The sequence below is a fragment of the Bos javanicus genome, chromosome 26 (genome assembly GCF_032452875.1).
Source record: "Bos javanicus breed banteng chromosome 26, ARS-OSU_banteng_1.0, whole genome shotgun sequence".
Lineage (NCBI taxonomy): Eukaryota > Metazoa > Chordata > Mammalia > Artiodactyla > Bovidae > Bos > Bos javanicus.
Window position 1 is genome coordinate 30,240,362 of NC_083893.1, and position 27,376 is coordinate 30,267,737.

Below are 27,376 nucleotides of genomic sequence, written 5' to 3' on the forward strand. Positions count from 1 at the left end.
GGGTTGCCAGCGGAGCAGGGGCGGCGGGGTGGCCGGGGCGGCGCGGGTGGCGGGGGCGGCGGAGAGCGCGCCGAGCCGCGGCGGGGCTGGCCTGCCGGCCCGCCGCACATGTCCCGGGGCGGCGCCGGACTGTAGCCGCTTGCGGCGCCTCCTGTTGGCCGGGGAAGGGAGCGCGGAGAGGCCCGGGTTGCCGCCCGCGGTGCCCATGGAGCAGGTGCGGATGATCAACGTGCAGCGCCTGCTGGAAGCTGCCGAGTTTTTGGAGCGCCGGGACCGAGGTAACGGCTGGACGCCACCACCTCTGCCACTGCCTGAACCCGCGCACTCCTCTTCCGCGCGGGGAGTGCGGTGCGGCTGGTGTGAGGGGTGTGTGTGTAAGGAGAGGTGTCTGTGAGGAGGGGGTGCTTGTGTTAGACGGGGGTGCGTTGCAAGGAGGCGGGTGGTGCGTGTGTGAGGAGGGGCTGTGTGTGAGGGGATTGCGTGTTTGAGAAAGGGACGCGTGTGAGGAGGGGATGCGTGTGAAGAGGGGTGTGCGTGTGAGGAAGGGATGCGTGTGTGAGTAGGGGTGTGTGTGTGAGGGAAGTGCGTGTGAGGAGTTACATGTGAGGGAAGTGCGTGTGTGAGGAGGGGTGCGTGTGTCAGGAGGGTGGGGTAAGGGAGGTGCGTGTGTGAGGAGAATTGTGCCTATATGAGGGGGTAGCATGTGAGAGGGAGTGAGCATGTGAATGAAGGGGTACCTGAGGCAATACGTGTGCATGTGTGTGACGGGCACCTGTGGGTGTATGTGTGTTCAGGAAGGGGAGCAGGGGAGGACACTGTCTCCTGGGGAGACTGAGGGAGGCACCAGGCTGGAACCTGGGGCTGCCCTGAGTGGAGGTGGACGAGAGGGGAGGAACGGGGAGGAGTGTTGAGAGTGGGGGTGATTTGAGGACCCGGGAAGAAAGAGGACGTGAAGAACCGGAGGAGGGGGCGGGACGAATGCGTGTCGGGGTCGGGGAGACCGGACCCAGAGCCCAGACCGGGATGCCTGCTGAAGAGCAGGGAGGTGGACAGGTACTTGTGAGGAAGTGATCTCTACACATCCAAATAGGATGCACTGGGATTCCCTTAGGAACAGAGACTAAGAGCTATGTAAAGAGATTGGGGTGCTGAGTGCAACCCCTGAAAATTGTGGTGTCGTGAGAAAATGTCTTCCTAGAACGAGGTGATTGAATTGTTTGAAGTACACAAAAATGTGGGCTTATAGAGACACCTTGAAGGGGGACAGTTATACCAAAAGGGATTTTGAAACAAATGAAATAATTTAGGTGAATGGTAACTGGTCTCAGAAATGAGGGTGTTTGAGTCAAGAATTCTTGGAGAAAAGGATTTTGAAGAGGAGGAAGAAGTTCCTTGGTTTAGAGGAAGTGTTAGTACACCTTCCAAGCGTGAGTTGGGTCTGTATATAATGTCACAGGATTGATGACCAGGAAAGGACTGGGAATCTTATTTTCCAATCAATCAGAAAGAATAGAAAAAATTTACCTCTTTGTCTTCTCTGTTTTCAACAGCCTGTTACTGAAAGGACTAGAGATGTGTAGATCAGGAATTTGGGTATATTCCTCTTACCCTCTTACTTCTTCCTCTTTTTTTTTTTTTTTGCCATTTGTTTAGAGTGTGAACATGGCTACGCCTCAACGTTCCCCTCCATGCCGAGCCCCCGGCTGCAGCATTCAAAGCCCCCACGGAGGTTGAGCCGGGCACAGAAACACAGCAGCGGGAGCAGCAACACCAGCACTGCCAACAGGTATTGAGCTGCAGAGGTTTGGAAAGGGCACCTGAAGGGAGGGAGCATAGACTCAGGCAGAAGCGCTGACCCATCTGACCTCTAATAGCAAGTCTAGAGCAACACTGTCAGCCAAGCAAGTGCCTTTATCACCATCCCTCAGAATTTGGCCCTTTTAAAATAATTAAATCTAGGAATCCTAACCTGACTTTGTGTAGAAGGCAAAGAATAGAATCTGGCAAAACAACCAAAGAAGTTCTTGCTGGGGATTATCAAATGTAGACCTCTGTGACTGAGACGGATAGTAAGTTTAGAGATTCGGCCGCATGTGTCCATGCATGCAGCCATATGCTAAAAGTAATCTTGGGCCAGCTTTAAACTTGAGAGATGCAAGAATTTTAAAAAATCAGAAATAAGGAGGCTATAAAGCAGAATCAAGGGTTTTGGTAAAGAAATAAAAATATTTAGATGCAGTAGGAAGTTGGTCATGGTCTGTATTTTTTAAGGATGATAAGAGTTAATTGGTAAGGGAGCTCTTAAAGCAAAAAGAAAAAAAAAAAGGAAAGAAGATGTTTATCCTTCAATCAAAACAGATACTAGAAAATGCTTACTTGGATATATACTCAGACATAGTTGACTTCTATTTTTTTGAAAATTTTTGGTAGTGTCTGGCTGTCTTTTCAGTGTTTTTGTTCTAGAGGGCCTATGTATTCTAAAGATTCATCTCATGAAATTTTCAAAAAGCCTGTTTTAAAACCAGCTGGTGCTTGCCTTTTCCATGATGAAAGGATTTAAATGTTTTTTCCAAAGTTTTTTCTAGAGAACGTAAGCGTTCATTTTGGAGGGGCACAGAGCATTCTCTGAGTAACTAAGTTTGCCGGGAGACTTTGGAGAACTCCAGACAGGAAGTTGGGTAGCACTTGAAGATGTGGGTTGGGAGGGAGCGAGTAGGGGCTCTTTCTCATTGATGCAGAAAACCTGAGGTTCCTGTAGATAACAGTGCTCAGAACGTTGGATCTTTCCACTCTGCCTTTCTAACATTACTGTGGCAAGTCACTAGTATCTTTAACTCTGTGTCTCCTTTTTTGGCTTCTTTTCTTCGCTAAGACTATTCTGTACATTTTAAATAATTTTTAAAAGTATAAAATTATTTAGCCCTAAGTGTATTATGCTGTATTTATGTTTATGTGTGGGTCTTCAGTGTTTGTTGTGGTTTGGCAGGTTTGGGATGAAAATATGTAAGCATATTAAACAAAATAGGCAGCATTAAACAAGAATTACTTATAAATTTTCCTGCCCTTCACAGTTTCTCTGGTTAAGGTATCAGCAATTAAAACCTATATTCAGGAGTTTATGAATTTTCCAATCCATGCATAGACTAAAATTTTTTTTTTTTTTACTTTGAGGCATGGGAAGAGTACTAGATAGGAAATCAAGCCTGGGTTCTGCCATGGTATGAGTATATATTGATTGTTTCCTACTTTCTAGAAATCAAGTATATGATCTCATTACATTTTTTTCTCTGTCCTTAACTGTTGTCATAGTTTGAGGGGATTAAGTACATGCTCACCAAGGTCTGTCCTTCCCCTGAAGTTCTGTGACACTGATTTATTGACAGTTTTAGAGATCAGTTACTATATTGGTCATTCAGTACACCATCCCATCATTGCAGATGTGACATTTTTACTGACAACTCAAGAATTACAAAGGCATACATTAGATGTGTATTTCTAGATTTTACCAGTTATGTTACAGGTCATTAATGTGTTTGTCATCTGTTGACTTATACTTTGCTTGGCTTGGAATTTCTCTTTCATGCTAGTGTTCTTTTTGCTACTGCTACTGCTAAGTCACTTCAGTCGTGTCCAACTCTGTGCGACCCCATAGACGGCAGCCCATCAGGCTCCCCCGTCCCTGAGATTCTCCAGGCAAGAACACTGGAGTGGGTTGCCATTTCCTTCTCCAATGCATGAAAGTGAAGTCGCTCAGTCGTATCAGGCTCTCAGTGACCCCATGGACTGCAGCCCACCAGGCTCCTCCGCCCACGGGATTTTCCAGGCAAGAGTACTGGAGTGGGGTGCCATTGCCTTCCAAGTGTTCTTTTTAGGAGTCTACTATTGTGTGTCAGCGGAGAAGGCAATGGCACCCCACTCCAGTACTCTTGCCTAGAAAATCCCATGGGCGGAGGAGCCTGGTAGGCTGCAGTCCATGGGGTCGCTGAGAGTCAGACACGACTGAGCGACTTCACTTTCACTTTTCACTTTCATGCATTGGAGAAGGAAATGGCAACCCACGCCAGTGTTCTTGCCTGGAGAATCCCAGGGACGGGGGAGCCTGGTGGGCTGCCGTCTGTAGGGTCTCACAGAGTCAGACACGACTGAAGTGACTTAGCATAGCATAGCATTGTGTGTCAGACCACATTGCTAATTACTGTGTATTTTAGCACAGCACGTCAGAAAATTTATAAGACTACAAATATGCCACTTTATTCTTAGTAGTACTCAAGAGAAAATAATTACATGTGCATTGGACCACCTAAGACTAATAATTTTTCATGGAAATATAAATAGTAAGAAAGAAAAAAAGATTTTAGGATATATTATCTAAAGGTCTGCCCATATGTGGGATTTAGGGTGGAGCCTTTAGATGAGAGGGAGAAGGCAGTGGCACCCCACTCCAGTACTCTTGCCTGGAAAATCCCAGGGACGGCGGAGCCTGGTGGGCTGGTGTCTATGGGGTCACACAGAGTCGGACACAACTGAAGTGATTTCGAAGCAGCAGCAGAAGCTTTGGATGAGAACTAGTATGTTAAAGGGGAACACTAGAAATTATTTCTCTTTATGTTTTAAGATTTCTGCTCCATAGAGTAGGGAGCAAATGATCAAATTCTAGTACTGGGGTATTGGGGAGATAGTGGTGTTGTTTCATTTGTAAGGGAACACTGTAGACTCCCTGTTATTACTACATTTAATGAAGATTTTAACAAATAAAACTGGTAAAAATTTTCATATGTTAGTCATCTGAAACAAGGAAAGGAATAGAGTTGATAAGTGTATGTGTCTTATTTTCCTATCAAATATGTACCCATAAGGAAGTTGCTGTTCTATTAAGCGTCTTGAAGGTATGTCATAAAGTAACATTTGTTTCCCTGACATTGTAGCATACTTAAGATACAATGTTGACTCCCTCCCTAATATTCTCAGGTATAATATGATATTCCTGATATAAAATGTTACTTTATAAACTTGTGCTGAGAGTTGACTCATAATATTATAAATTCCTATTCTTTCTTTCTCCCAAGTCTTGAAACCTTGCTTTCATAGAAGTACAAAGGAGAGAAAATGGGTGATACAGTGTGACATTAAAAGAATGTGCCATGAAAGTTTAATTTTATCATTTGGGATCCTTTTGACAATTAGGGCATGGGATATATAGTACATAATTATTTTTTAAATTCATGGTTGACTTTACTGTAGTCTTGGTTCATGGCCTTCTGGCACACTTCCTAAAAATCACCCTTGCTAAGGTGTTACTGCTATTAGAGAACTGGCAGCAATTGCTCTCTGGCTTATTGAGCAGTATCAGATAAATTCCCAGCTTCTTTACTATTTGGTTTCACAACTGAAAAATACCAAGATCTCTCATCTTTAAAACTCTACTAACACAGCTTGGTGTAATTGGTGTTACACCGACATGGCTTTGGTGTAACACCAAGTTTCTCCTACATATCTCTTGAACCTGCCTTTTCTCTTAGCTTCATTGCTGCTGCTGCTGCTGCTAAGTCGCTTCAGTCGTGTCTGACTCTGTGCAACCCCATAGATAGCAGCCCACCAGGCCGCGACATCCCTGGGATTCTCCAGGCAAGAACACTGGAGTGGGTTGCCATTTCCTCCTCCAATGCATGAAAGTGAAAGGTCAAAGTGAAGGTGCGCAGTCGTGTCCGACTCTTAGCGACCCCATGGACTGCAGCCCACCAGGCTCCTCTGTCCATGGGATTTTCCAGGCAAGAGTACTGGAGTGGGGTGCCATTGCCTTCTCCCCTTAGCTTTGTTATTACCGTCCTAATCCAAGATACCATTACTTCTACCTGAACAGCTCTTGTGACCCTCCTAATTGGTATCCCTGCAACCAGTCTTGTCCCAAATGCAATTCTGATGAATTATATTGGCTAGCCTTCTTTCAGTTCCTTTAATACACCACGTTTCCCCTACCTCAGGGTCTTTGCACATACTCTGTTCTCTTCTGAGAATTGTTTTTCTTCCCCTTTAGCCAAGTTATCACTAATTACACGCTTGCTTCAGCTCAGTAATAACTTCTTCAGGAAAGCATTTTCTCATCTGCCAAAGTGGATCAGGTGGTCACATACCTCATGGCATCCGCACTTTTCCTTCAGTGTTTATCACAGTTTGTAGGAAATATATGATTGATAAATTCATGTCTCATGTATTGGACTAAAAACCCCATGGAAGCAAGGATTGAATCTCTTCTGCTTAAAGATTTATCCCCAGTAACTATCACAGTGCTCTTTAAACAGTAGGTTTTTGAAGAATGGAAGGTTTTTCAAACTCCAAGTAGACTATCTGGAATTGGAACTGAGTTTTTATTTTGTGCCAAGTATTATATTAGACTCTGAATAGAAATAATATAAGAACGTGCAACTTCTGCTTTGGCGAACTCTGATTGCTTTATATTTGGAAGGATATTACTGACAATACATTTGGAAAGGAAAACAATGTACAGTATTTGAAGAATAAAAATCTTCAATCTGCCAGTTCTTTTAAACACATGTATTAGACTACATGTATAAAATACTACAATTAATATTAAACTACACGTATAAAATACAATTAATATTAAAGAATACAGTTATCATCCTGTGTCATGAGAGTAAAATGATACCAAAACTTGTCTATGCAAAGAACCAGAAATCTGTCGAATATTGGCAGTAAATACTGGTATGAGATTGTGACACACATACAGTAATTTTCTTTATTTTAAGGTGATCTATAAAGTAGAAAATACAGGCATACCTTGTTTTATTGTTCTTCCCTCTGTTGTTCATCACAAATACTGTTTTTTTTTTTTTTTTTTAACAAATTGGAGGTTTGTGGCAACCCTGCATTGTCAGGCAATAGTAAGCATTTTAAATAATAAAATATTCTTGAGTTAAGGTATGCATATTGTTTTTTTTAGACATAATACTGTCACACATTTAATAGACTATAATGTAGTATAAACCTAAGTTTTATGTGTACTGAGAAACCAAAAAAATTGTGAGTCACTTTATTGCAGTGGTCTGGAACCAAACCCACAGTACCTCCGAGGTATACCTTAACCAGTTTATTGTTGAATTTCAAGTTGTTTCTTTAGTATTCTTTGGCTACTAAAGAATCTTATAACAGCAGCAGTATTTCAGTACTATCTGCTCAGATTGAGGACCTAAAAAACAAAACAACTTTCCTTTTGCTTTTAAGACTTTAGTTTAACCTTTTTAAACTACAAAATAATGAAATGTTTTAGCCTTATTTTTGAGGGAATGATGTATTGTTACATTTTCAGCTTTGTATCCTTTTTGTCTGTCATCTTCATGGATTTTTAGGGTTTTTGTTTTGCAGGAGTAGGGTGAATTCTTTTTCTAGAATAGTTGTAGAGGATTTTTTTTCTAGTGGAAGTAGTTTGACATATATCTTCTATTTTTATTCTTAAACATGCACCTATTTGTTCACAGGATAATTGAATGAAGCCCTATTTTTGAGAAATTTATTACTAGTCTTTATTTTTCAGTTATTCTGTCTTAAAGAACTGGATCTTTGTCTAATAGAGAACTCTCAAAGTTTCAAGGCCAAAAGTAGAAATTAGTAGTAGTTAAACTCTTAATGATACTAGTATTGTTCTTCAGGTACTTCCTATATGTTGAATGATGTGATCTTATGTGTTCTGTGATATTTTGTCTTCCACTAAAACCAAGTTTAAATGAAAACTTCTGAAGAATTATTTATATACTTTAACAAACTCAGATGTATTGAAGCATAAGTTTCTGGTTGCTGGATTTCTGAAAAATATATCCCCCTGTAGAAGTATAATTGAAGGAGACTTTCATGATCATGGCTTGTAAGTTGGTGGAACAACTGCTGTTCTTATTTGATAAAAGGCTTTTGGTAGAATAGTCATTTGATGCTAAAGTATAAAAGATCACAAATCACAGAAAGGGAGTTCTGGATTTCATCTGGTATAGCTCTCTGCCTTATGAAGGTAAGATATTATCATATATTTTATGGTTAAAACTCATACTAGGGATGGTTAAGTGATTTGTCCAAGCCTTATAGCTCTAAGTGACTGAGTTTAATATCAAGCCTGATTTTAAGCAGTATATGCATAATTCTAACCAGGCGGGACTTTTGGCCTGAAGAAAGGTTTCTCTTCTGGATTTCTCTTTACAAATGAAACAGCATTGCCTCCTTTTGGATATATTGTAGCATTATTCTTTGTTTTTCCTTAAGTGAAGACAGTTTCCCAAATACTAATCTAATCAAAGAGGTTTTGTGGTGTGGTTTTGACAAAATATGTATCCAGATTCCATTTCTGTTCGATAGTGCTAATGTAATTTAAGCTTGTATATTTTAATTTTCATTTTGGCTTCTGACATATTAAAATACTGGCAGACTTTTTTCCCCCTCCGTCTGTGTGTGTATGTATGTATCTGTATACACATATGTGTTAATATACCTTCTTCATTATCATCTAACAGATGTTATCAAGTAAACATATAAATATATTATTTCAAGTTATGATGAGCTTAATAGAAGAAAGCTGGAGGAGCCTATGAAGGTCATAATAGAGGACCTGATCAGGTTTGAAAGATGAAAGAAGGCATTTGGGATTGTGAACCTTTGCAATCCTGCTTTCACTTATCCTGAACGTTTTTTCAAGTTCATGTCTATTAAATCATTTTTGATTATAGCATAATACTCTACTTCATGTGTGTAACATAATTTGTTAAGCCAATTATCTGTTAATAACATTTAAAATGTTAATTTTTCATCCCATACAGGGCTACTGTGAACATCTTTATATAGATACTTTCGTGCATTTGTCCACCTAGATCCTTAGGATAGACCTGAAGAAGTAGAATTGCTGAATCAAAGGGTGGAATCCATTTTCAATAATAGTAACAGTAACACTTTGCATTTAATATACTAGTTGTGTACAGATTCCTTTAATGTACATTATTACTTCTTTTGAATTTCAGAACACTTCTGTGAGGTAAAGTGGAATTTATTTATTTATTAATAAGGAAACTGGACTGATGTGCAAAGTAACCTTTACAGGTACAACTAGAAGATGAGTGAAATCCCTGGGATTTGTTTCTCTGGAATCAGCAAACAGTCCTCAGTGATAATCTGCCTAAAAACTAAGACTCAGTGACTACAGCCTGAATTTTCTGTGTTTTAGTGTTTTCCTTGTCTGCTCTGGGAGGTGCCTGAAGTGTGTGGTCTGTACCTCCTACTTTAATGCTTTCCCACCAGAGCTCTTTTTTACCCTTTGCAATTGGCTTGCTTATTTGCTAGCTATTGAAACTGTTCCCTTAAAGTAATTTGTAACCAAATTTATTGAACTTATACATAGAATTGTTGTTATGTGTGTTTGTGATATATTTGGAAAGATAGTGTATATAATAAAAATGATAAATAATACAAGTCAGTAAGATGTTATAGACAGGGCAGTTTTTATTTATGTCAGATGCTGGTGCAGAGAATAAGTAAATAGCCTAAATTTGTTTACAATTTTTTTTTTGCTTGTGAACAACAGGAATTTACTTCTCACAGTTTTGGAGGCTAGAGGTATAAGATCAAGGTAGCAGTATGGCCAGATGAGGGCCCTTTTCTGAGATGCAGACTTCTCTCCTATAGGAAGTCTCCTGCATATGAACAAGTTCCATTCTGAGAGTGCACTTGTTTAATTTTTTACAATAGGTTACTGTGAAAATGCTATAGATCCACAGTATATTCTTGTTCACTGATTAAACTTAACATGCATTCAAGGAGATATAGGGATTCCATAACATAGTGTTATGGTGAAATTTCTTATGTTTTGTCTTCAAGAAAATTAGAGATACCAAGGGAACATTTCATGCAAAGATGGGCTCGATAAAGGACAGAAATGGTATGGACCTAACAGAAGCAGAAGATATTAAGAAGAGGTGGCAAGAATACACAGAAGAACTGGACAAAAAGATCTTTACAACTAAGATAATCACAATGGTGTGATCATTCACCTAGAGCCAGACATCCCAGAATGTGAAGTCAAGTGGGCCTTAGAAAGCATCATTATGAACAAAACTAGAGGAGGTGATGGAATTCCAATTGAGCTATTTCAAATCCTGAAAGATGATGCTGTGAAAGTGCTGCACTCAATATGCCAGCAAATGTGGAAAACTCAGCAGTGGCCACAGGACTGGAAAAGGTCAGTTTTCATTCCAATCCCAAAGAAAGGCAATGCCAAAGAATGCTCAAACTACTGCACAACTGCACTCATCTCACATGCTAGTAAAGTAATGCTCAAAATTCTCCAAGCCAGGCTTCAGCAATACGTGAACTGTGAACTTCCAGATGTTCAAGCTGGTTTTAGAAAAGGCAGAGGAACCAGAGATCAAATTGCCAACATCCACAGGATCATCGAAAAAGCAAGAGAGTTCCACAAAAACATCTGCTTTATTGACTATGCCAAACCCATTGACTGTGTGGATCATAGTAAACTGTGGAAAATTCTGAAAGAGATGGGATTACCAGACCACCTGACCTGCCTCTTGAGAAACCTGTATGCAGGTCAGGAAGCAATACTTAGAACTGGACATGGAACAACAGACTGGTTCCAAATAGGAAAAGGAGTACGTCAAGGCTGTTTATTGTCACCCTGCTTATTTAACTTCTATGCAGAGTACATCATGAGAAACGCTGGGCTGGAAGAAGCACAGCTGGAATCAAGATTGCCGGGAGAAGTATCAATAACCTCAGATATGCAGATGACACCACCCTTATGGCAGAAAGTGAAGAGGAACTAAAAAGCCTCTTGATGAAAGTGAAAGAGGAGAGTGAAAAAGTTGGCTTAAAGCTCAGCATTCAGAAAACTAAGATCATGGCATCTGGTCCCATCACTTCATGGGAAATAGATGGGGAAACAGTGTCAGACTTTATTTTTTTGGGCTCCAAAATCACTGCAGATGGTGATTGCAGCCATGAAATTAAAAGACACTTACTCCTTGGAAGGAAAGTTATGACCAACCTAGATAGCGTATTCAAAAGCAGAGACATTACTTTGCCAACAAAGGTTCTTCTAGTCAAGGCTATGGTTTTTCCAGTGGTCATGTATGGATGTGAGAGTTGGACTGTGAAGGAAGCTGAGCACCGAAGAACTGATGCTTTTGAACTAGTGTTGGAGAAGACTCTTGAGAGTCCCTTGGACTGTAAGGAGATCCAACCAGTCCATCCTAAAGGAGATCAGTCTGGTTGTTCATTGGAAGGATTGATGCTGAAGCTGAAACTCCAATACTTTGGCCACCTCATGCGAAGAGTTGACTCATTGGAAAAGACTCTGGTGCTGGGAAGGATTGGGGGCAGGAGGAAAAGGGGACGACAGAGGATGAGATGGCTGGATGGCATCACTGACTCGATGGACATGAGTTTGAGTGAACTCTGGGAGTTGGTGATGGACAGGGAGGCCTGGTCTGCTGTGATTCATGGGGTCGCAAAGAGTTGGACACTACTGAGCGACTGAACTGAACTGAATGAATTTTTTATAAGAGAAATTATTTGGTTTAGTAGACAATTTTGTTATTAACGTTACTGCATACATTTCAGGGAAAAGTGTTAACGGATTTTGTTTTTATTTAGTTTTATGACATTGTATAAAAGGATTTCCATGTGGTATTTATTTCCTTGTCTTTGTTTATCATGGGAAATACTTTTGATAGTCTTTGAGAACACTATGTAAACACCATTTGTGGAGGCCACATAATGAGAGCTTTGAAGCCATTTGAAATGAGAATTTTTAAATTATAGAAGAACATAATTTTAGTCTTTAGTCAGTCATATATTTTGATAAAGCAACTGATTTTCCTTTACTCTCATTTTGATTAATTAGGGGCAATTTAGGATTCTCTTTGAGGAACTTTAAGGAACTTTTCCTTTTATGTAATAAAAGAGACTGGAGAGTAAAATGTGGTAAGTTTGCCTTGGTATTAGAAGAAGTAAATTTTTAGGTTTTTAATTTTGATCACCGTAATCCTATGTCTTCTATGTGAATAACAGAACAAGTGGTCTTCACAAAAACTCTAGATACTGTCATTAATACTTAGTCTGTTGGATTGATTTTTATAGTCTTCGTTGGTAACAGTAAATGCATGTAAGTTACAATTTAAAATGTAGATTTCTAGGCCTGGCTCTAAAGGTTTGGTGTACTTCACTTTATCATTTTAACATGTTACCCACTCAGTTGTCCTTTGGAAGGCAGGTTATATTCCTGTAATTAGCGCTATATGTCAAAAAGAAGTTTTTGAATTTCATTTTTCTATAGAATCATTGTTTATTGGGCAAGGGGGGAGGGTGTTTACCTAAAGCTTAGTCTGTATTTTAGTGGAATTTACCAAACACTGTATTTAGTCCACTGACTGTTTAAAAAAACAGAATGATTTATTTGTATAAAATTTAAACACTTTTTAAAAACTTTCATTCTATATTGAAATATGGCCAATTAACAATGTTGTGATAATTTCAGGTGGACAGCAAAAGGACAGCCATACATATGTGTGTGGTTTAAAAGAGTTACATGGTGGTTATCTAACATTGTAAGAATATAGTGCCCCAGGTATGGTGTATAGGTGCAATTTTCTTAATAAATCCTGCCTTATTTATTTACTTTTAACAAAAAAAATGGATGATGGAATGTGAGCTATGTGAGAGAAGAGACTGAAATTTTAGAGTACTTATATTTCCAGTGTAGGTACTCAATAAATACTAAGTAAATGAATGACTGGATACTTTGAGCATGATTATGTAGACCTGAAGGTAATGTTTAAACCAAATGTTGACATAATTTTGAGAAGACTTTTAGAAAAATTTAGGCTTAATTGATTGCTTTGTATGAAATGGATCTAGGGATGTTTAATAGCTTTATTCTCATTGTCAGTTTATTTGTAACATATACTCGTGGGAGACAAAATTATGTGTTTTTTTTTTAACATTTTAAGACCCATATTATCAGAAATAGCTGAGAAACATGTTTCTTTTATTCTTTTAATGAACATTTTAAATATCAGTAGGAATTTAATATTTATTAAGTATTGTTATGTGCTTCATATTGTTGACCATTTTACAAATGTGAAAAATAACTTGGATGTTAATGGTAAAGTGTAACAAGTGTAAGGCAACTGTCCTATAAGATGAAGATCTCTTATTCTACAGGAGTCCACAGGAAGACTTGAACATGCATGGTCATGGCATTAATTCATAGTCAGCAAAAGTTGGAAACAGTTGAAATGTCCCTCAGCTAGTGAGTGGATAAACAAAATATAGTACATGATACAGTGGAATACTACCCAGTAATAAAAAAAAAAAAAGTGTTCATACATATGACAAAATAGATGAAACACAAAAAAAGTATGTGAACAAAGTCAGATATATAAGTACATATTTGCATTACTCCATTATATGAAGTTTGCATTTGTAAGGCAGAACTATAGAGACAGGAAGCAGATTAGTGGTAGATGAAGGGTGGGAATTGTCTGCAAATGGACATTAGGGCATTTTGGGGGTGATAAAAGTGTTCTAAAAGTGGACTGTGGTAATGGTTACACAAATATGTAAGTTTACAAAAACTCATTGGATTTTTTACAAAAACACTTAAAAATGCATGAATTTTATAATATGTATCGGTAAAACTTGAAAAAAAGATTCAGTTCAGTTCAGTCGCTCAGTTGTGTCCGACTTTTTGCGACCCCATGAATCACAGCACGCCAGGCATCCCTGTCCATCACCAACTCCCGGAGTTCACTCAAACTCATGTCCATCGAGTTGGTGATGCCATCTAGCCATCTCATCCTCTGTCATCCCCTTTTCCTCCTGCCCCCAATCCGTCCCAGCATCAGGGTCTTTTCCAATGAGTCAACTCTTCACATGAGGTGGCCAAAGTATTGGAGTTTCAGCTTCAGCATCAATCCTTCCAATGAACAACCAGACTGATCTCCTTTAGGATGGACTGGTTGGATCTCCTTACAGTCCAAGGGACTCTCAAGAGTCTTCTCCAACACCACAGTTCAAAAGCATCAGTTCTTCGGTGCTCAGCTTTCTTCACAGTCCAACTCTCACATCCATACATGACCACAGGAAAAACCATAGCCTTGACTAGAAGGACCTTTGTTGGCAAAGTAATGTCTCTGCTTTTGAATATGCTATCTAGGTTGGTTGTAACTTTCCTTCCAAGGAGTAAGTGTCTTTTAATTTCATGGCTGCAGTCACCATCTGCAGTGATTTTGGAGCCCCAAAAATAAAGTCTGACACTGTTTCCCCATCTATTTCCCAAGAAGTGATGGGACCAGATGCCATGATCTTAGTTTTCTGAATGTTGAGCTTTAAGCCAACTTTTTCTCTCTCCTCTTTACCTGTCCTATTTATTGCAGTAAAATAGTGAAGGATCTTGAACATATGATAGATGCTAAGAAGAACTAACAATGGAATGGATGAATGAATATTAAGCAATGATTCCTTTTTTATTTCTTCCAGTTTTATTGAGATATGATTGACATACAGCACTATATAGATTTAAGGTGTACAACTTAATAATCTGACTTATATACATCATGAAGTAATTATCACAGTAAGTTTAGGGAACATTCATCTCATATAGATACAAAATGAAACAGAAAAGAATTTTTGTTTTCTTGTGGTGAGAACTCTTAGAATTTGCTGTCTTAACAACTTTCATGTATGTTGTACGTTACCTCCCTGATACTTACCTTCTAACTGGAAATTTATACCTTTGACTGCCTTCATCCAATTATCCCTCCCCTCACCCCTGGCCTCTGGTAACCACAAATATGATCTCCTTTTCTATGAGCTTGATTTTTTTTTTGAATTATAATTGACTAACAATACTGTATTAGTTCCTAGTGTACAAAATAGTGATTTATTATTTCCGTGCATTACAAAGAGCTCCCCAGTTTGCACAGTGCTAAAGAATCCCCCTGTTAATGAAGGAGATGCAGGAGTTCAATCCTTGGGTCAGGAAGATCCTCTAGGGTAGGAAATGGCAGCCCACTCCAGTATTCTTGCCTGGAAAATTCCATGGACGGAGAAGCCTGGCAGGCTACAGTCCATGGGGTCACAAAGAGTTGGATGCTACTGAGCACACAGGCACGCATACATTACAAAATGATCTCCACAGCAGTGATTCCTTTAAAACTTGAAATAAACCAGTAAGGAGTGGGGAGTGTCACCTCCACTCTCCTACTACAACCAGAGCAAGAATTCAGCTCTCCTACCAACCTCTCCTCCCTTACTCCCTTTGAGAATCACTTTTTTATGTGATATATTTCCTTTAGACAGTAAGGTTCTTTGAAATAGCTACACGTATTACATCTATGTTTGCTTCTAGTACTATAGCAAAGAATGGAGTATATTAACAATGGAAATTAGAATCTATGGGCTTTCTGTTATGAGTAGTGCTATTAATTATGGTACCACTTGGCTTTTTTTCCTTCAACAAGTGTCTATCAAATGTTCATTTCATGCCTGAGTCCTTCCTAAAATACTGAACTACAATTTGGAAGTCAAATGATTTAGGAAATCACTGATATTTTTTCCATTTTTAAGGATTTTTAGAATGTTGAAGCAGTCTAGATGATTAGTGTTTTGTCTTTTTAAGTGTCTTGTTTGAACTTTTGAAAATACATTTAAGAGCATTATTTTTAATCGTCACAATCCTCTGTGGTTTCCGTTATTGCTTTTTTTAACCTAAGAAATGATTATTTCACAAATATTGTATAACTTTAGTATATATTAGATTCATCTTAATTTCTGGCACTAAGAATAGAGAGCTGTTATCTTTTATTTTACATTTAATATTAAAAAAGTATATGTATGTAGTTATAAAAGTTAATACTAATTGGATTATAAAGAAAAATAACATTCCTCTGCCTCATCTCTCCTCATCCAATTTTTGCTTCCTAGAGGCTGCCACTTCCAATAATTTAATAGTTTCTTCTTCTGTTTGCTTTCATATTTCTAAGTTATAAACTTATCCTGCTTGTTATCTGTTGACTTCCTGTTGTGAAGATTAAGATTTGACTGTTTGTACTCTTGACTGACAGCAGATTAATCATATGCCAGAAATAAAACAAAAAAATTAAGTAGATGAAAAGTCCAGATAGTCTCCAAATCACTTATGTTTTAAAAATATGCATTTTCTAGTAATTTTTATTATTAGTTTTTGGAATAAGGAAATGATGTCTTAGTCTCATTCTTGACTACTTTGCGGTAGATTAGAGTATTGCGCCAGTTGCAGGATGAGATTTATAACTTTAAAAAAATGTTTTGTTGCAGTGTAATTTCTATACAATAAAATTCCTCAATATTTAGGTTATGATTCAGTGACTTGACGTGTATAAAGTCGTAAATCCCCAAGACAATTATGATACAGAACTTTTTTTTATCACCTCAAGCAGAATTATCTCATGCTCCTATCGTCAGTTTCCTATCTCCACTTTTCTTTTCTGTCACTATAGTTTTTCCATTTCTAGAATTTCATATGAGTGGAATCATACATACACTATTTTGTGTCTGACTTGTTTCACTTGGTGTAATATTGTCTGAAATTCATTCATGTTGTCCTGTGACTCAATAGTTAAGTCCTTTATATTGCTGAGTCCATTGTATGAATGTACCATAGTTTAATCATTTACCAGTTGATAGACATTAGGTTGTGTATAGTTTTTAGCTATCATAAGAAAAGATGCTGTATACATTTATGAACAGATCTTTCTGTGGAAATGAGTTTTCATTTTTCTTAGCTACCTATAATTCTGGGTCTCATAGTAACTGTGTATGTAACTTTATAAAGAAACTACCAAACTATTCTCCAAAGTGGCTGGACCGTGTTCCATTCTAACTAGCAGTGTAGGGTGCTTCCAGTAACTCCAAATCCTGGATAGCACTTGGTATTGTCAGTCTTTTAAATTTTAGCATTCTAGTGGGTGTGTCATAGTATCTCACCATTTTACTTTGCACTTTCCTAGTAATTTTGAACATTTTGTTATGTGTTTATTTGCCACTGATGTATCTTCTTTGGTGAGGTATCTTTTTATATCTTCTGCTTTTTATTTTATTGAGTTGTTTGTTTTCTTATTAAGTTGTAAGATTTCTTTGTAAATTCTGGATACAAGTTCTCTATTACATATGTGGTTTGCAGATGTCTTGTCCTCAGTGGTTTGCCTTTATCATTTTCTTAATAGTGTCTTTTGAAAAACAAAAGTTGTATTTTTTGATGAAGTTCAGTTTACATGTTTATCTTCTAAAGTACATGCTTGTTATGTCCTAAGAAATCTTTGCATAATTCAACATCATAAAATTTTTCTCTTAATGTTTTTATTCTAGCAGTTTTATAATATTAGTATTACATTTAGATCTAAGATTAATTTAAATTTTTATAGAAGGTGTAAGGTAAGAGTTGAAGTTCATTTTTTGGCAAATGGCCATCCAGTTGTTTCGGTATCATTTATTGGAAAGGCATTTCTACATTTAATTGCCTCGGCATCTTCATAAAAAATGAATTGACCACATATATGTGAATCTATTTCTGGACTCTCTCTTCTGTCCCATTGATCTAAATATTTATATTTACTACAATGCCACACTATCTTAATTGCTGTAGTCTTTCTAATAAGTCATGAAATAAGGTAGTGTAAGTCTTCCAAATTGGTTCTTCTTTTTCAAAAGTTCCTTTTACTGTTGTAGGTCTTTTCCGTTTTCACATATGTTATCAGATCTGCTTTTCAGTTTCTACAACAAAGCCTACTGGAGTTTTGATTGAGATTGCATTGAATCGATAGATTAATTTGGGGGGACTTGACACATCTGAACAACATTGACTGTTTTGTGTGTGGACATGGTATGTCTCCCCATTTATTCAGTTATTTAGGGTGTTTTTTTTTAATTCAACAGTATTTTGTAGTTTTTTATAGTATGGGTAATGCACATATTTTGTAGTTTTTAATAGTATGGGTAATGCACATATTTTGTTGAGTTAATATTTGTTACAGTAGTTAATATTCTTTGATGCTGTTGTAAATAGCAATTGAATTTACAAATATATATGGCCTTTATAAACTAACTTTCCTGAACTCACTTCTTATTTCTAGTAATTTGCATATTCCTTAGAATTTTCTAAATATGCACTATATAATGTTGTTTACTCCAGTATTCTTCCATGGAGACTCCCATGGATAGAAGAGCCTGGAGGGCTACAGTCCATAGGGTCACAAAGAGTTGTACATGACTGAAGTGACAGCACAGCACAATAAAGCTATTTTTACTTCTTCCTTGCCATTCTGTATGACATTTATTTTTCTTGCCTTATTTCATTGGCTAGGACTTCTAGTATTGAATACAAGCTGATGAGAGGGAACATCCTTGCCTTGCTTCTGATAATGGGAAAACATGTATTCTTCTACCACTGAGTATAAGTGTAGTTTTTTTTGTAGATGCCTTTTAACAAGTTGAGGAAATTCCTTTCTTTCCTAATTTGCTGAAAGTTTTTATCATGAATGGATGTATGAATTTTGTCAAATGCTTTTTCTTCATCTATTAAGATTATACTATGGGTTTTCTTTTTTATTCTGTTAATATGGTTAATTACATTGAGTTTTTTGAATCTTAAACTTCTTGCAGTCCTAGAATAAACCCTACTTGATCATGGTGTATTTTGCAAAGTTAGCAGACTCCACAAGTTTAAAGATGCAGTCTCCAACATGAGTGACCTCACTACAGATCCAGACATGAGTTCAAGAGTTCCCAGCCACCCAAACTTCTGACCAATTGGCTTCAAATTTATGGGTTCCCACAGTCCCCTCAGGTTCAGTAGTTTACTAGAACTACTCATGAAAGTACTATACTTACAATTTCAAGTTTTATTATAAATAATATGAATCAGGACCAGCCAAATGAAGAAATGCATAGGGTGAGGTCTGAGAGAGTCCTGGGCATGAAACTTTTGTGTCCTCTTCCTAGAGAATCAGAATGCCCTACCCTTCTGGCAGATTGATGTATTCCTCAACCAGTAAGCTCATCTGAACCTTGGATTCTAGGGATTTGTTTTTGTTTTTTTCCCATATTGTTATGTAGTCACAATTGATTGAATCCTTGACCATGTGATTGAACTCCATCTCTCTGACCCTCTTCTCCCCAGAGGTTGGCTGCTCTCAGTTGCTTTTAAAGCCCAAATCCTCTAATTACATGATTGATCTTTCTGGCATAACTAACGCCTGATTTAAAGTCATTTCCTTAGCACAAACTCAGTTGTGGTCCAAGGGCTCTAACTGAGGAAATTCCTATAACTGAGGAAATTACAAAGGTTCAAAAGCTCTGTCCTTGGAAGTTGAGACAAAGACCAGGCAAGCTTTTTTTTTTTTAATTGTAAAACTGATAGTTTCTATAAATGTGCTAGTATTTTGTTAAGAATTTTTGTGTCTGTGTTCACAAGGGAATGGTAATGTGTGGTTTTGTTTTTCAGTGTAATTTGTCAGGTTTTGATATCAGGATAATATAATCCCCAAGATGATTTGGGAGATGTTACCATTTCCTTTATCTTTTGAAATACTTCTATAGAATTAGTATGATTTATTCCATAAATGCTTGGTAAGATTTGCCAATGAATACTTCTGGGCTTAGAGGGTTGTTTTTTGTGGGCAGGTTTTTTATTATAAATTCAATTTCTTTAATAGATGCAAGACTATTCATGGTTTCTGTTTCTTCTTGAGTTAGTTTTGATAATTTTTATATTTCAAGAAATTTGTCCATTTCATCTCAAGGTGGAATTTATTAGCATAAGCTGTTCATAATAGTATTTCATTATCCTCTGTTGTGTGTTGTATCTGTAGTGATGTGTTCTCTTTCATCCCTGAGAATTGGTTTGTTTGGGGTTTTTTTGTATTGGTAATTTTTGCCTTTTTTCTTCATCAATCTTTGAAGAGGTTCATCAGTTTTACTCTCTCTTGTTTCCTGTCTCCTATTTTGTTAATTCCTGTTCTTGGCTTTCTTATTTCTTCCTCTACTTGAGAGTTTTTCAGCCCCAGTGCTATTGACATTATAGACCAAATAATTCTGTTCTGAGCATCACTGGATGTTTAGCAGCATCCCTGGCCTCTCCTCGAAGAATACAGTAGTATCTCCCCGGTATGATAACCAAATATCTCTGTACATGCATGCGTGCTAAGTCGCTTCAGTTGTGTCTGACTCTCTGCGACACTATGGACTGTAGCCTGCTAGGCTCCTCTGTCCATGGGATTCTCCAGGCAAGAATACTGGCGTGGATTTCCGTGCTTTCCTCCAGGGGATCGTCCCAACCCGGGGACTGAACCTGGATCTCCTGCAACTCCTGCATTGCACACTGAATCTTTACCACTGAGCCACCAGGGAAACCTAAAAATATCTCCAGACATGACCAGATGTCTTCTGGTGGGAAGAACAGCCCCCAGCCGAGATCCACTGCTCCCCTTCTGTAGGCTTAGTTTGGTTCTTTTCCACCTTCTAAAGGTGGGAGAATTGATTTTGTAGTCCACCCCTACCTCCTACCCCAAAGGATTTAAAGCTAGAAACATTTTTTCCTAAACACTGCTTTAGCTGCACTCTGCAAATTTTGAAATGTTGTATTTCTTTATCATCCAACTGAAGATAATTTGTTTTCTTTGTGATTTTTTTTTAACCTGCAACTTCTTATTTCCTTCCTGTATTTCACTGAGTTTAATTTGCTCTTCTTTTTGTAGCTTCTTAAGGTTGAAGCTAGACCATTGATTTTTAGCCTTTTTTTTTTTAACTAATAGAAGAATTTAATGCTAAATATTTAAAAGTACTGTTTTAGATACATCCAACAAATTTTAGTATGTTCTGTTTTCATTATTCAGTTCAGAATACCTTCTAATTTCTCTATCATTTGTTCTTTGATTTGTCGCTTATTTTCTAAGTACTGCTATTTTTCTAGTTATCTTATTGTTACTGATTTCTACTTGGAGAACTTACTCTGTATGATTTTAGTACTTACAACTGATTTTTACTCAATTTGATTCATGTGTTATTTTTAAATTTTTTTCATCTTTTTTGAAAACGTACATACAGAAGAGTATATAAATCCTAAGTGTATAGCTTGATACATTTTCACAAAGGTTGAGAAATAAGATATTATAGACTCACTGTCAGCCCTACCCCAGGTAACCACCAATCTTTTTTTGATACCATTAGTTTTGCCGGTTTTTTACTTTACTTGAATGGAGTTAGGCAGTATGTATCTTTGTGTCTGCCTTTTTTCATTCAGCATTGTGTTGAAATTATGAAAATTCATCCATGTTATTGCATGAGAATTGTTCATTATCAGTGCTCTATAGTATTATATGAATGTTCCACAATTTATTCATCCATTCTGTTAGGTTGGTGCAAAAGTAATTGCAGTTTCGCATTGTTGAAATTTGCCATTTGATATTGGAATACATTCTTAAATAAATGTCATTATGTTATGCATCATTTTAATGTGCATTTCTGACTTCTTATATTTTGCTAATGACATTGCTGTTTATTTTATATTTATTTTAGACTATGGAAATTATGTTAGGCAAAAAGCAAATTTGAGTGATTTTCTTATTTGAGTTCAAAATGGGTTGTAAAGTAGAGGAGACAACTCACAATATCAACAACACGTTTGGCACAGGAACTGCTAATGAACATCAAGTTCAGTGGTGGTTCAAGCAGTTTTGCAAAGGAAAAGAGAGCCTTGAAGATGAGGAGTGCAGTGGCTGGCCATCAAAAGTAGAAATGACCAATTGAGAGCCATCGTTGAAGCTGATCCTCTTACAGCTGCATGAGAAGTTGCCAAATAACTCAGCATCAATCATTCTACCGTCATTTGGCATTTGAAGCAAATTGGAAAGGTGGGAAAGCTCGATAAGTGGGTGTCTCATTAGCTGACTGCAAACCAAGAAAATTGTCATTTTGAAGTGTTGTCATCTCTTACTCTACACACAACAGTGAAGCATTTCTCAGCCAGATTGTGATGTGCAAAGAAAAGTGGATTTTATATGACAACTATCAAAGACCAACTTAGTGGCTGGACTGAGAAGCAGCTCTGAAGCACTTCCAAAAGCCAAACTTACACTAAAAAATGGTCATGGTCACTGTTTTGTGGTCTGCTGGCAGTCTGATCCACTGCAGCTTTCTGAATCCCTGCAAAACCACTACATCTGATATGTTTGCTCAGCAAATGGATGGGATGCACTGGACACTAAAACGCCCCCGCCTGGCACTGGTCAGCTGAAAGGGCCCGATTCTTCTCCACCACAAGGCCGCCTGCAAGTTGCACAGCCGACGCTCCAAACATTGAACGAACTGAGCTACGAAGTTTTGCCTCATCCACCTTACTCACCTGACCTCTCGCCAATCAACTACCACTTCTTCAAGCATCTCGACAACTTTTTGCAGGAAAACTGCTTTCATAACCAGAAGGATGCAGAAAATGCTTTTCAAGAGTTTGTCAAATCCTGAGGCATGATTTTGATGCTACAGGAATAAACAAATTTATTTCTCATTGGCAAAAATGTATTGATGGTATTGGTTCCTATTTTGATTAATAAAGATGTGTTTGAGCCTAGTTATATGATTTAAAATTTATGGTCAGAAACCGTAATTACATTTGTACCAACCTAATACTGTTGATGGACATTTGAGTTTCCAGTTTTTGGCTAGTATGAAAAGAATGAGTATTCTCTTGTGTCCTTTAACAAACATATGTGTATATATATTAGATTGGTATATGCTTGCAAGGGGGAATGCTGAGTCATAAGATATGCTGATATTCAACTTTGATATGTAAGTTATTAATTGTAGTTATTGCTCTGCATCCTTTTTAGGCACTTTTTTATGGTGTTAGTTATTGTGTTTGTTTTTGTTATTGTTAAGAAAGAAATAATACATTTCTTATGAGGCATTTTCCCTATCTACAGTATTAAAGTTTTACTGTCTTTAATGTTTTTTTAAGAATATTTAAAACATTTTTTTTGAGGATAGAAACAAATGTATAAAACTACTTCTTTGAAATAATTACTTTATTGGCAGTAAGCATGATTTTCTTCTATTATAGTGTTCTTCAAACTTTATTGACCACTTATGTACCACTAGCTGCAAAAAATATACCTAATATATTTGTATGTATTCGTAATTTTATACATGTATGGCTGTACTAATATTTTATAAATACCAGAGTATTAAGGTTACATATAAAAGTGAAGAAGAAGAATAAACAGAAGTTTTACTATTCAGCTAGTTCTTTTTCAACCCCCTTCAGGTATATACTTCAGAGACCTCTGCTCTAACAGAGCTGAAGTATAAGCTTTAGGATACAGTTAGAAAATACTCACTTAGCTTCATAGAATGTGTTTTTTTTTTCATTGTGTGGAGGACACTATCCCTTAGGCACTTCAGGATTGGAAAGTAAGTGAAATGAGAGTGTTAAATTAGGGGCTGGCTCATTAATCCAACAAAGATAGAGGTCTTTTCTTTTGTTGAAAGAGAATATTAATTCTGGGAATGGGGTCTTTTATTTTCCTTCTGTGGTGGTACTAGTCTTGAGCCAAACAGTACCATTTTGTGCACTTTCAATTCTATGCTTCATTTCATTGACTGCCACCAAACTGCACCCTAAAGAATTAAAAGTTTATGTATTAGAGCAGTGTTGTAGTCAATGAAAAATCACAGATCTGGTTGAGATAATGACTCCCATTCAAATAGGGAATGTGTTACCATGTCTCTTAGAGGGATGTTATTTGTGAAAAAGATTATCTGTGATTTGATGATAAATAATAGAAATGTCTTTATTCCTGTCCTTGGAAGTTGTTAAGCGTTCAGAGGAAGGGTGTCTGAAAGGAAGACAGTTCATAGGGTTTACTTTCAGAGGTGCATTTTTGTTAGGAGAAGAAAAGTGTGCTAACCAGATGGATTATTCAGAACATTCCAGCTTTATAGGGAATTTAGCATAATGGACTATTTTAATGGCATATTATTGGAAAGGCTTGGTTGGACACATAGGCTCAGGGAAGCAAGCCCAGGAAGGTTGCTTCTGCGTGTGCTGGGATGTGACGTGTTCAGCTACTCTGTTTGCCAGCACTGTTTGGATCATTATTTTTTCCATGTATGTATTAGACGTCTTCCTCTCTATCATGCTTTCAGTCTTCTAGAGTCCTCACAGTCAACTAAATGATCAAAACACTTATATTTTCCTTTAGTTTCTTTTTTAGTTGTTATTGTTGTTCGTTTGTTTCCAGGCTAGTTCCAAGTGTTACTGAGAACTCTCAATCTGTTGCCCCATGTAATATGTTTAACATTGTTTTAGGTAGTATATTTTCAGTCTTGTTAAAAATAATAAGACTATTTGCAGTGGCTAGCATTTACTGAATACTTACTATATGCTGATGCTTTTACATTACTCTCTAATTTTCAGAGTAACCCACCCAGTCAAGGCATGTGATGTTACTCCAATTTTACAAATGAGAAAACTGTTAACTAGAAAAGTTAAATAATTTGTTCAAAGTTCTACAGCTAATGTGAGTGATAGGGCTAATATTTAAACTCCGAACTTTTTTTCCATTTTTATTCTGTGATTTTTGCTTTGGACTTCACAACTCAGCTTGTTTTGCTTCTGCTATATCCTTTTCACACTTGAAATGTCTTCTCCCTACCAGGTCTAGTTTCTGGTAGTAGCAAAAGCCCCAGACCAAGTGCTCCCTTTCCTAAAGCCCCATTTTCTGAGAGCCCCATTTGTAACTAAACACTGCCTTCTTTAGACTCTCAGAATAGTTTGTACCTTTCTTCGTGTATTTATTTTGCCTAATTTATTTTACGTAATTATTCCTGTATATGTCTTAATCTACCAGCTAGAGACTGTGATTCCTTGCAGCCTAAGATAGTTTTGAACATTGAAAACTTGCAGTATTTGTTGACCTGATATTAGAGGCAAAAATGTCATCAAAATAGGAGTAAACACTACTGATGGATTTTTTTTTAAGTTGAGGGAACATGGCAATATGATAAAGATTAGTATATATGTGATCATTTTTGCTTCTTGGTATTTGGAAATCTTGTTAAATTTTACTAGTGATATAACTAGATATGGCATGTGTTTTCTGGTTTTGTGAAAAAGTTCTTATTCTTAGCTATCATTTAATATTTTTTAGGAAGAAGATAAATAATAAAAATCTGAGAGAGGTGGGAAGAACCTGCTGTTTTAATTTTGTTCACAGCAGTGGTTCAGATAACGTTCTTTTGGTGCTAGCTTTGATAATAGGTTCAATATAATACTGGAATTCAGCAGTTGGTTATCTTTGGGTATGTGTCTTTTGCATTTAACTCCATATGTGGGATGCCATGCTGTTTGGAATAAGTATATGGTAAATACCTCTCTCTAAATACATTGTTTCATTTATTACTTTAGCATTTCATTGTTTTTGTTTTACTTGTTCTGAGTTTTCTTTTCAGTAAAAGGCAATTAAACCAAAATTTACTCACCAAGTGGGGATGTCTTATTTTGGGGAAATTTTATTATTGATCACCCTTTCAAATTTTGAACAATGTTTTTTTTAAATCTCTTTAAAACATACCTATTACCTCTTCTAACTTATTTAGTTTGACATTTCATTCAAACAAGAAAGAACTTAAACCTGTTTATAAATACTTATGTGTGGTAGAGATTTGGATGTAATTTATTTATTGAGTTTTGAGGTCTGAGTTTGTGTTATACTAAGAAGTCTGTTTTTATAGCTTCTTCTGAATCGTACATATCCTTGCCATTAATTTGGCTGAACTCTTAAAGCATCCTGAGATTTTTTAAAATTTCTCTCTTTTGAGAGGGGTGTTTTCTTATTAAGATAATCTGTTGAAAATGAAGATCAGTCGTTTTTATCATTTGTCACTTGGACCTTACGATAATGCTAAGAAAGCAAAAGGTGGACAGTAGACAGTAACTCAAAGAAGCCTTTTGGCTCTTGAACTAAGACAGTGAGTAAAATTTCCACAAATTATGAGACTGATAAAAATATTGTTGAAGTTTAGGAATTTGATTATTAAATATCCATTAGAATAATAAATCAGATTAAAGTAATCAGTAATTAAATATTCTGAAGGCTTTTGACATTAATCAGAAAACACTAAATGATTGAAGTTTCAGTTTTGATGCTGCTGCTGCTGTGTCGCTTCAGTCGTGTCCGACTCTGTGCGACCCTATAGACAGCAGTCCACCAGGCTCCCCTGTCCCTGGGATTCTCCAGGCAAGAACACTGGAGTGGGTTGCCATTTCCTTCTCCAATGCATGAAAGTGAAAAGTGAAAGTGAAGTCGCTCAGTCATGTCCAACTCACAGCAACCCCATGGACTGCAGCCTACCAGGGTCCTCCATCCATGAGATTTTCCAGGCAAGAGTACTGGAGTGGGTTGCCATTGCCTTCTCTGCAGTTTTGATGATAGGAACTTAAATATTTCTTTATAAAATTTTGTTATTTTTAATGCTAAATTGTTGTAAAAATGTTTGTTCAGGAGAACTTAGTATGACATTCTAATAGTAGTTAACTTTAGATCGAGTTTATTTTGTTGTTCAGTGTAAACATGTATATTTCTCATTACAATCTTATGAGGCAAATACTGTTATTTTCCTGTTTCATAGATGATAAAGCTGAGCACAGAGAAATGAAGAGATTTTTAAAAGGCAACACAATATTTGATCCAAGGCAGTCTGGCCTTAGAGTCCGTGCTCTTAGTCTCTTTTCAATATTGCTTGTCACTAAATAGTTAAGAAATTGGGGTTTGAAATAAATCAATTTTTTTTTAAAAAAGGAAGTTGGGGTTTGGAGTAAGAAAGACATGGGCTTAAATCATGGCTGCAACTTAAAACTCTTAGGACAAGATCATGTCTTTTTACCTCTCAGAGTCTCAGCATTCTTGTTTATAAAACAAGGGGTGCTTGGAGGATAAAATGAGATAATGTATGTTAACTGTTGAGCAAACACTCAACTTGTTCAATAGATGGTAAGTAATATTATTATAACAAATAGTTGTAAGTAAAATGAAAAAACTCACAAAGACAACTATTGTTAGCCTTTTGAGGTATATCCTCCCAGTCTTTTAAAACTGTGTTTTTTTATTTTAGTAATATATCTTTTCTGTTGATGTTGTTTTTTCCTTGTGTGACATTTTTGGTTTATGTTTCACATACAAAGAGGCTTGAATTTGTCTGTATCGCTTAGCAATAAGGCAAACCTATTTCAGCTTCTGTGCTGGCCAAAACTTTTTCTCTCCCTGTATAAGAGTGGGTAAAT

General features: G+C 37.1%; 1 protein-coding gene across 3 annotated transcripts in view; it reads left to right on the plus strand.

Annotated features, from left to right (window-relative positions):
* MXI1 (MAX interactor 1, dimerization protein) overlaps positions 1–27,376 on the plus strand; it is a 98,760-nt gene that overhangs the window by 16,772 nt on the left and 54,612 nt on the right. For 2 of the 3 annotated variants that reach the window (XM_061403427.1, XM_061403426.1), the window contains exon 2: positions 1,654–1,786. In XM_061403427.1, coding sequence (XP_061259411.1) covers positions 1,654–1,786 — 133 coding nt within the window. Of the gene's footprint in view, positions 1–16; positions 279–1,653; positions 1,787–27,376 lie in introns of those variants that run through there. The other variant, XM_061403428.1, reaches the window with a different exon arrangement.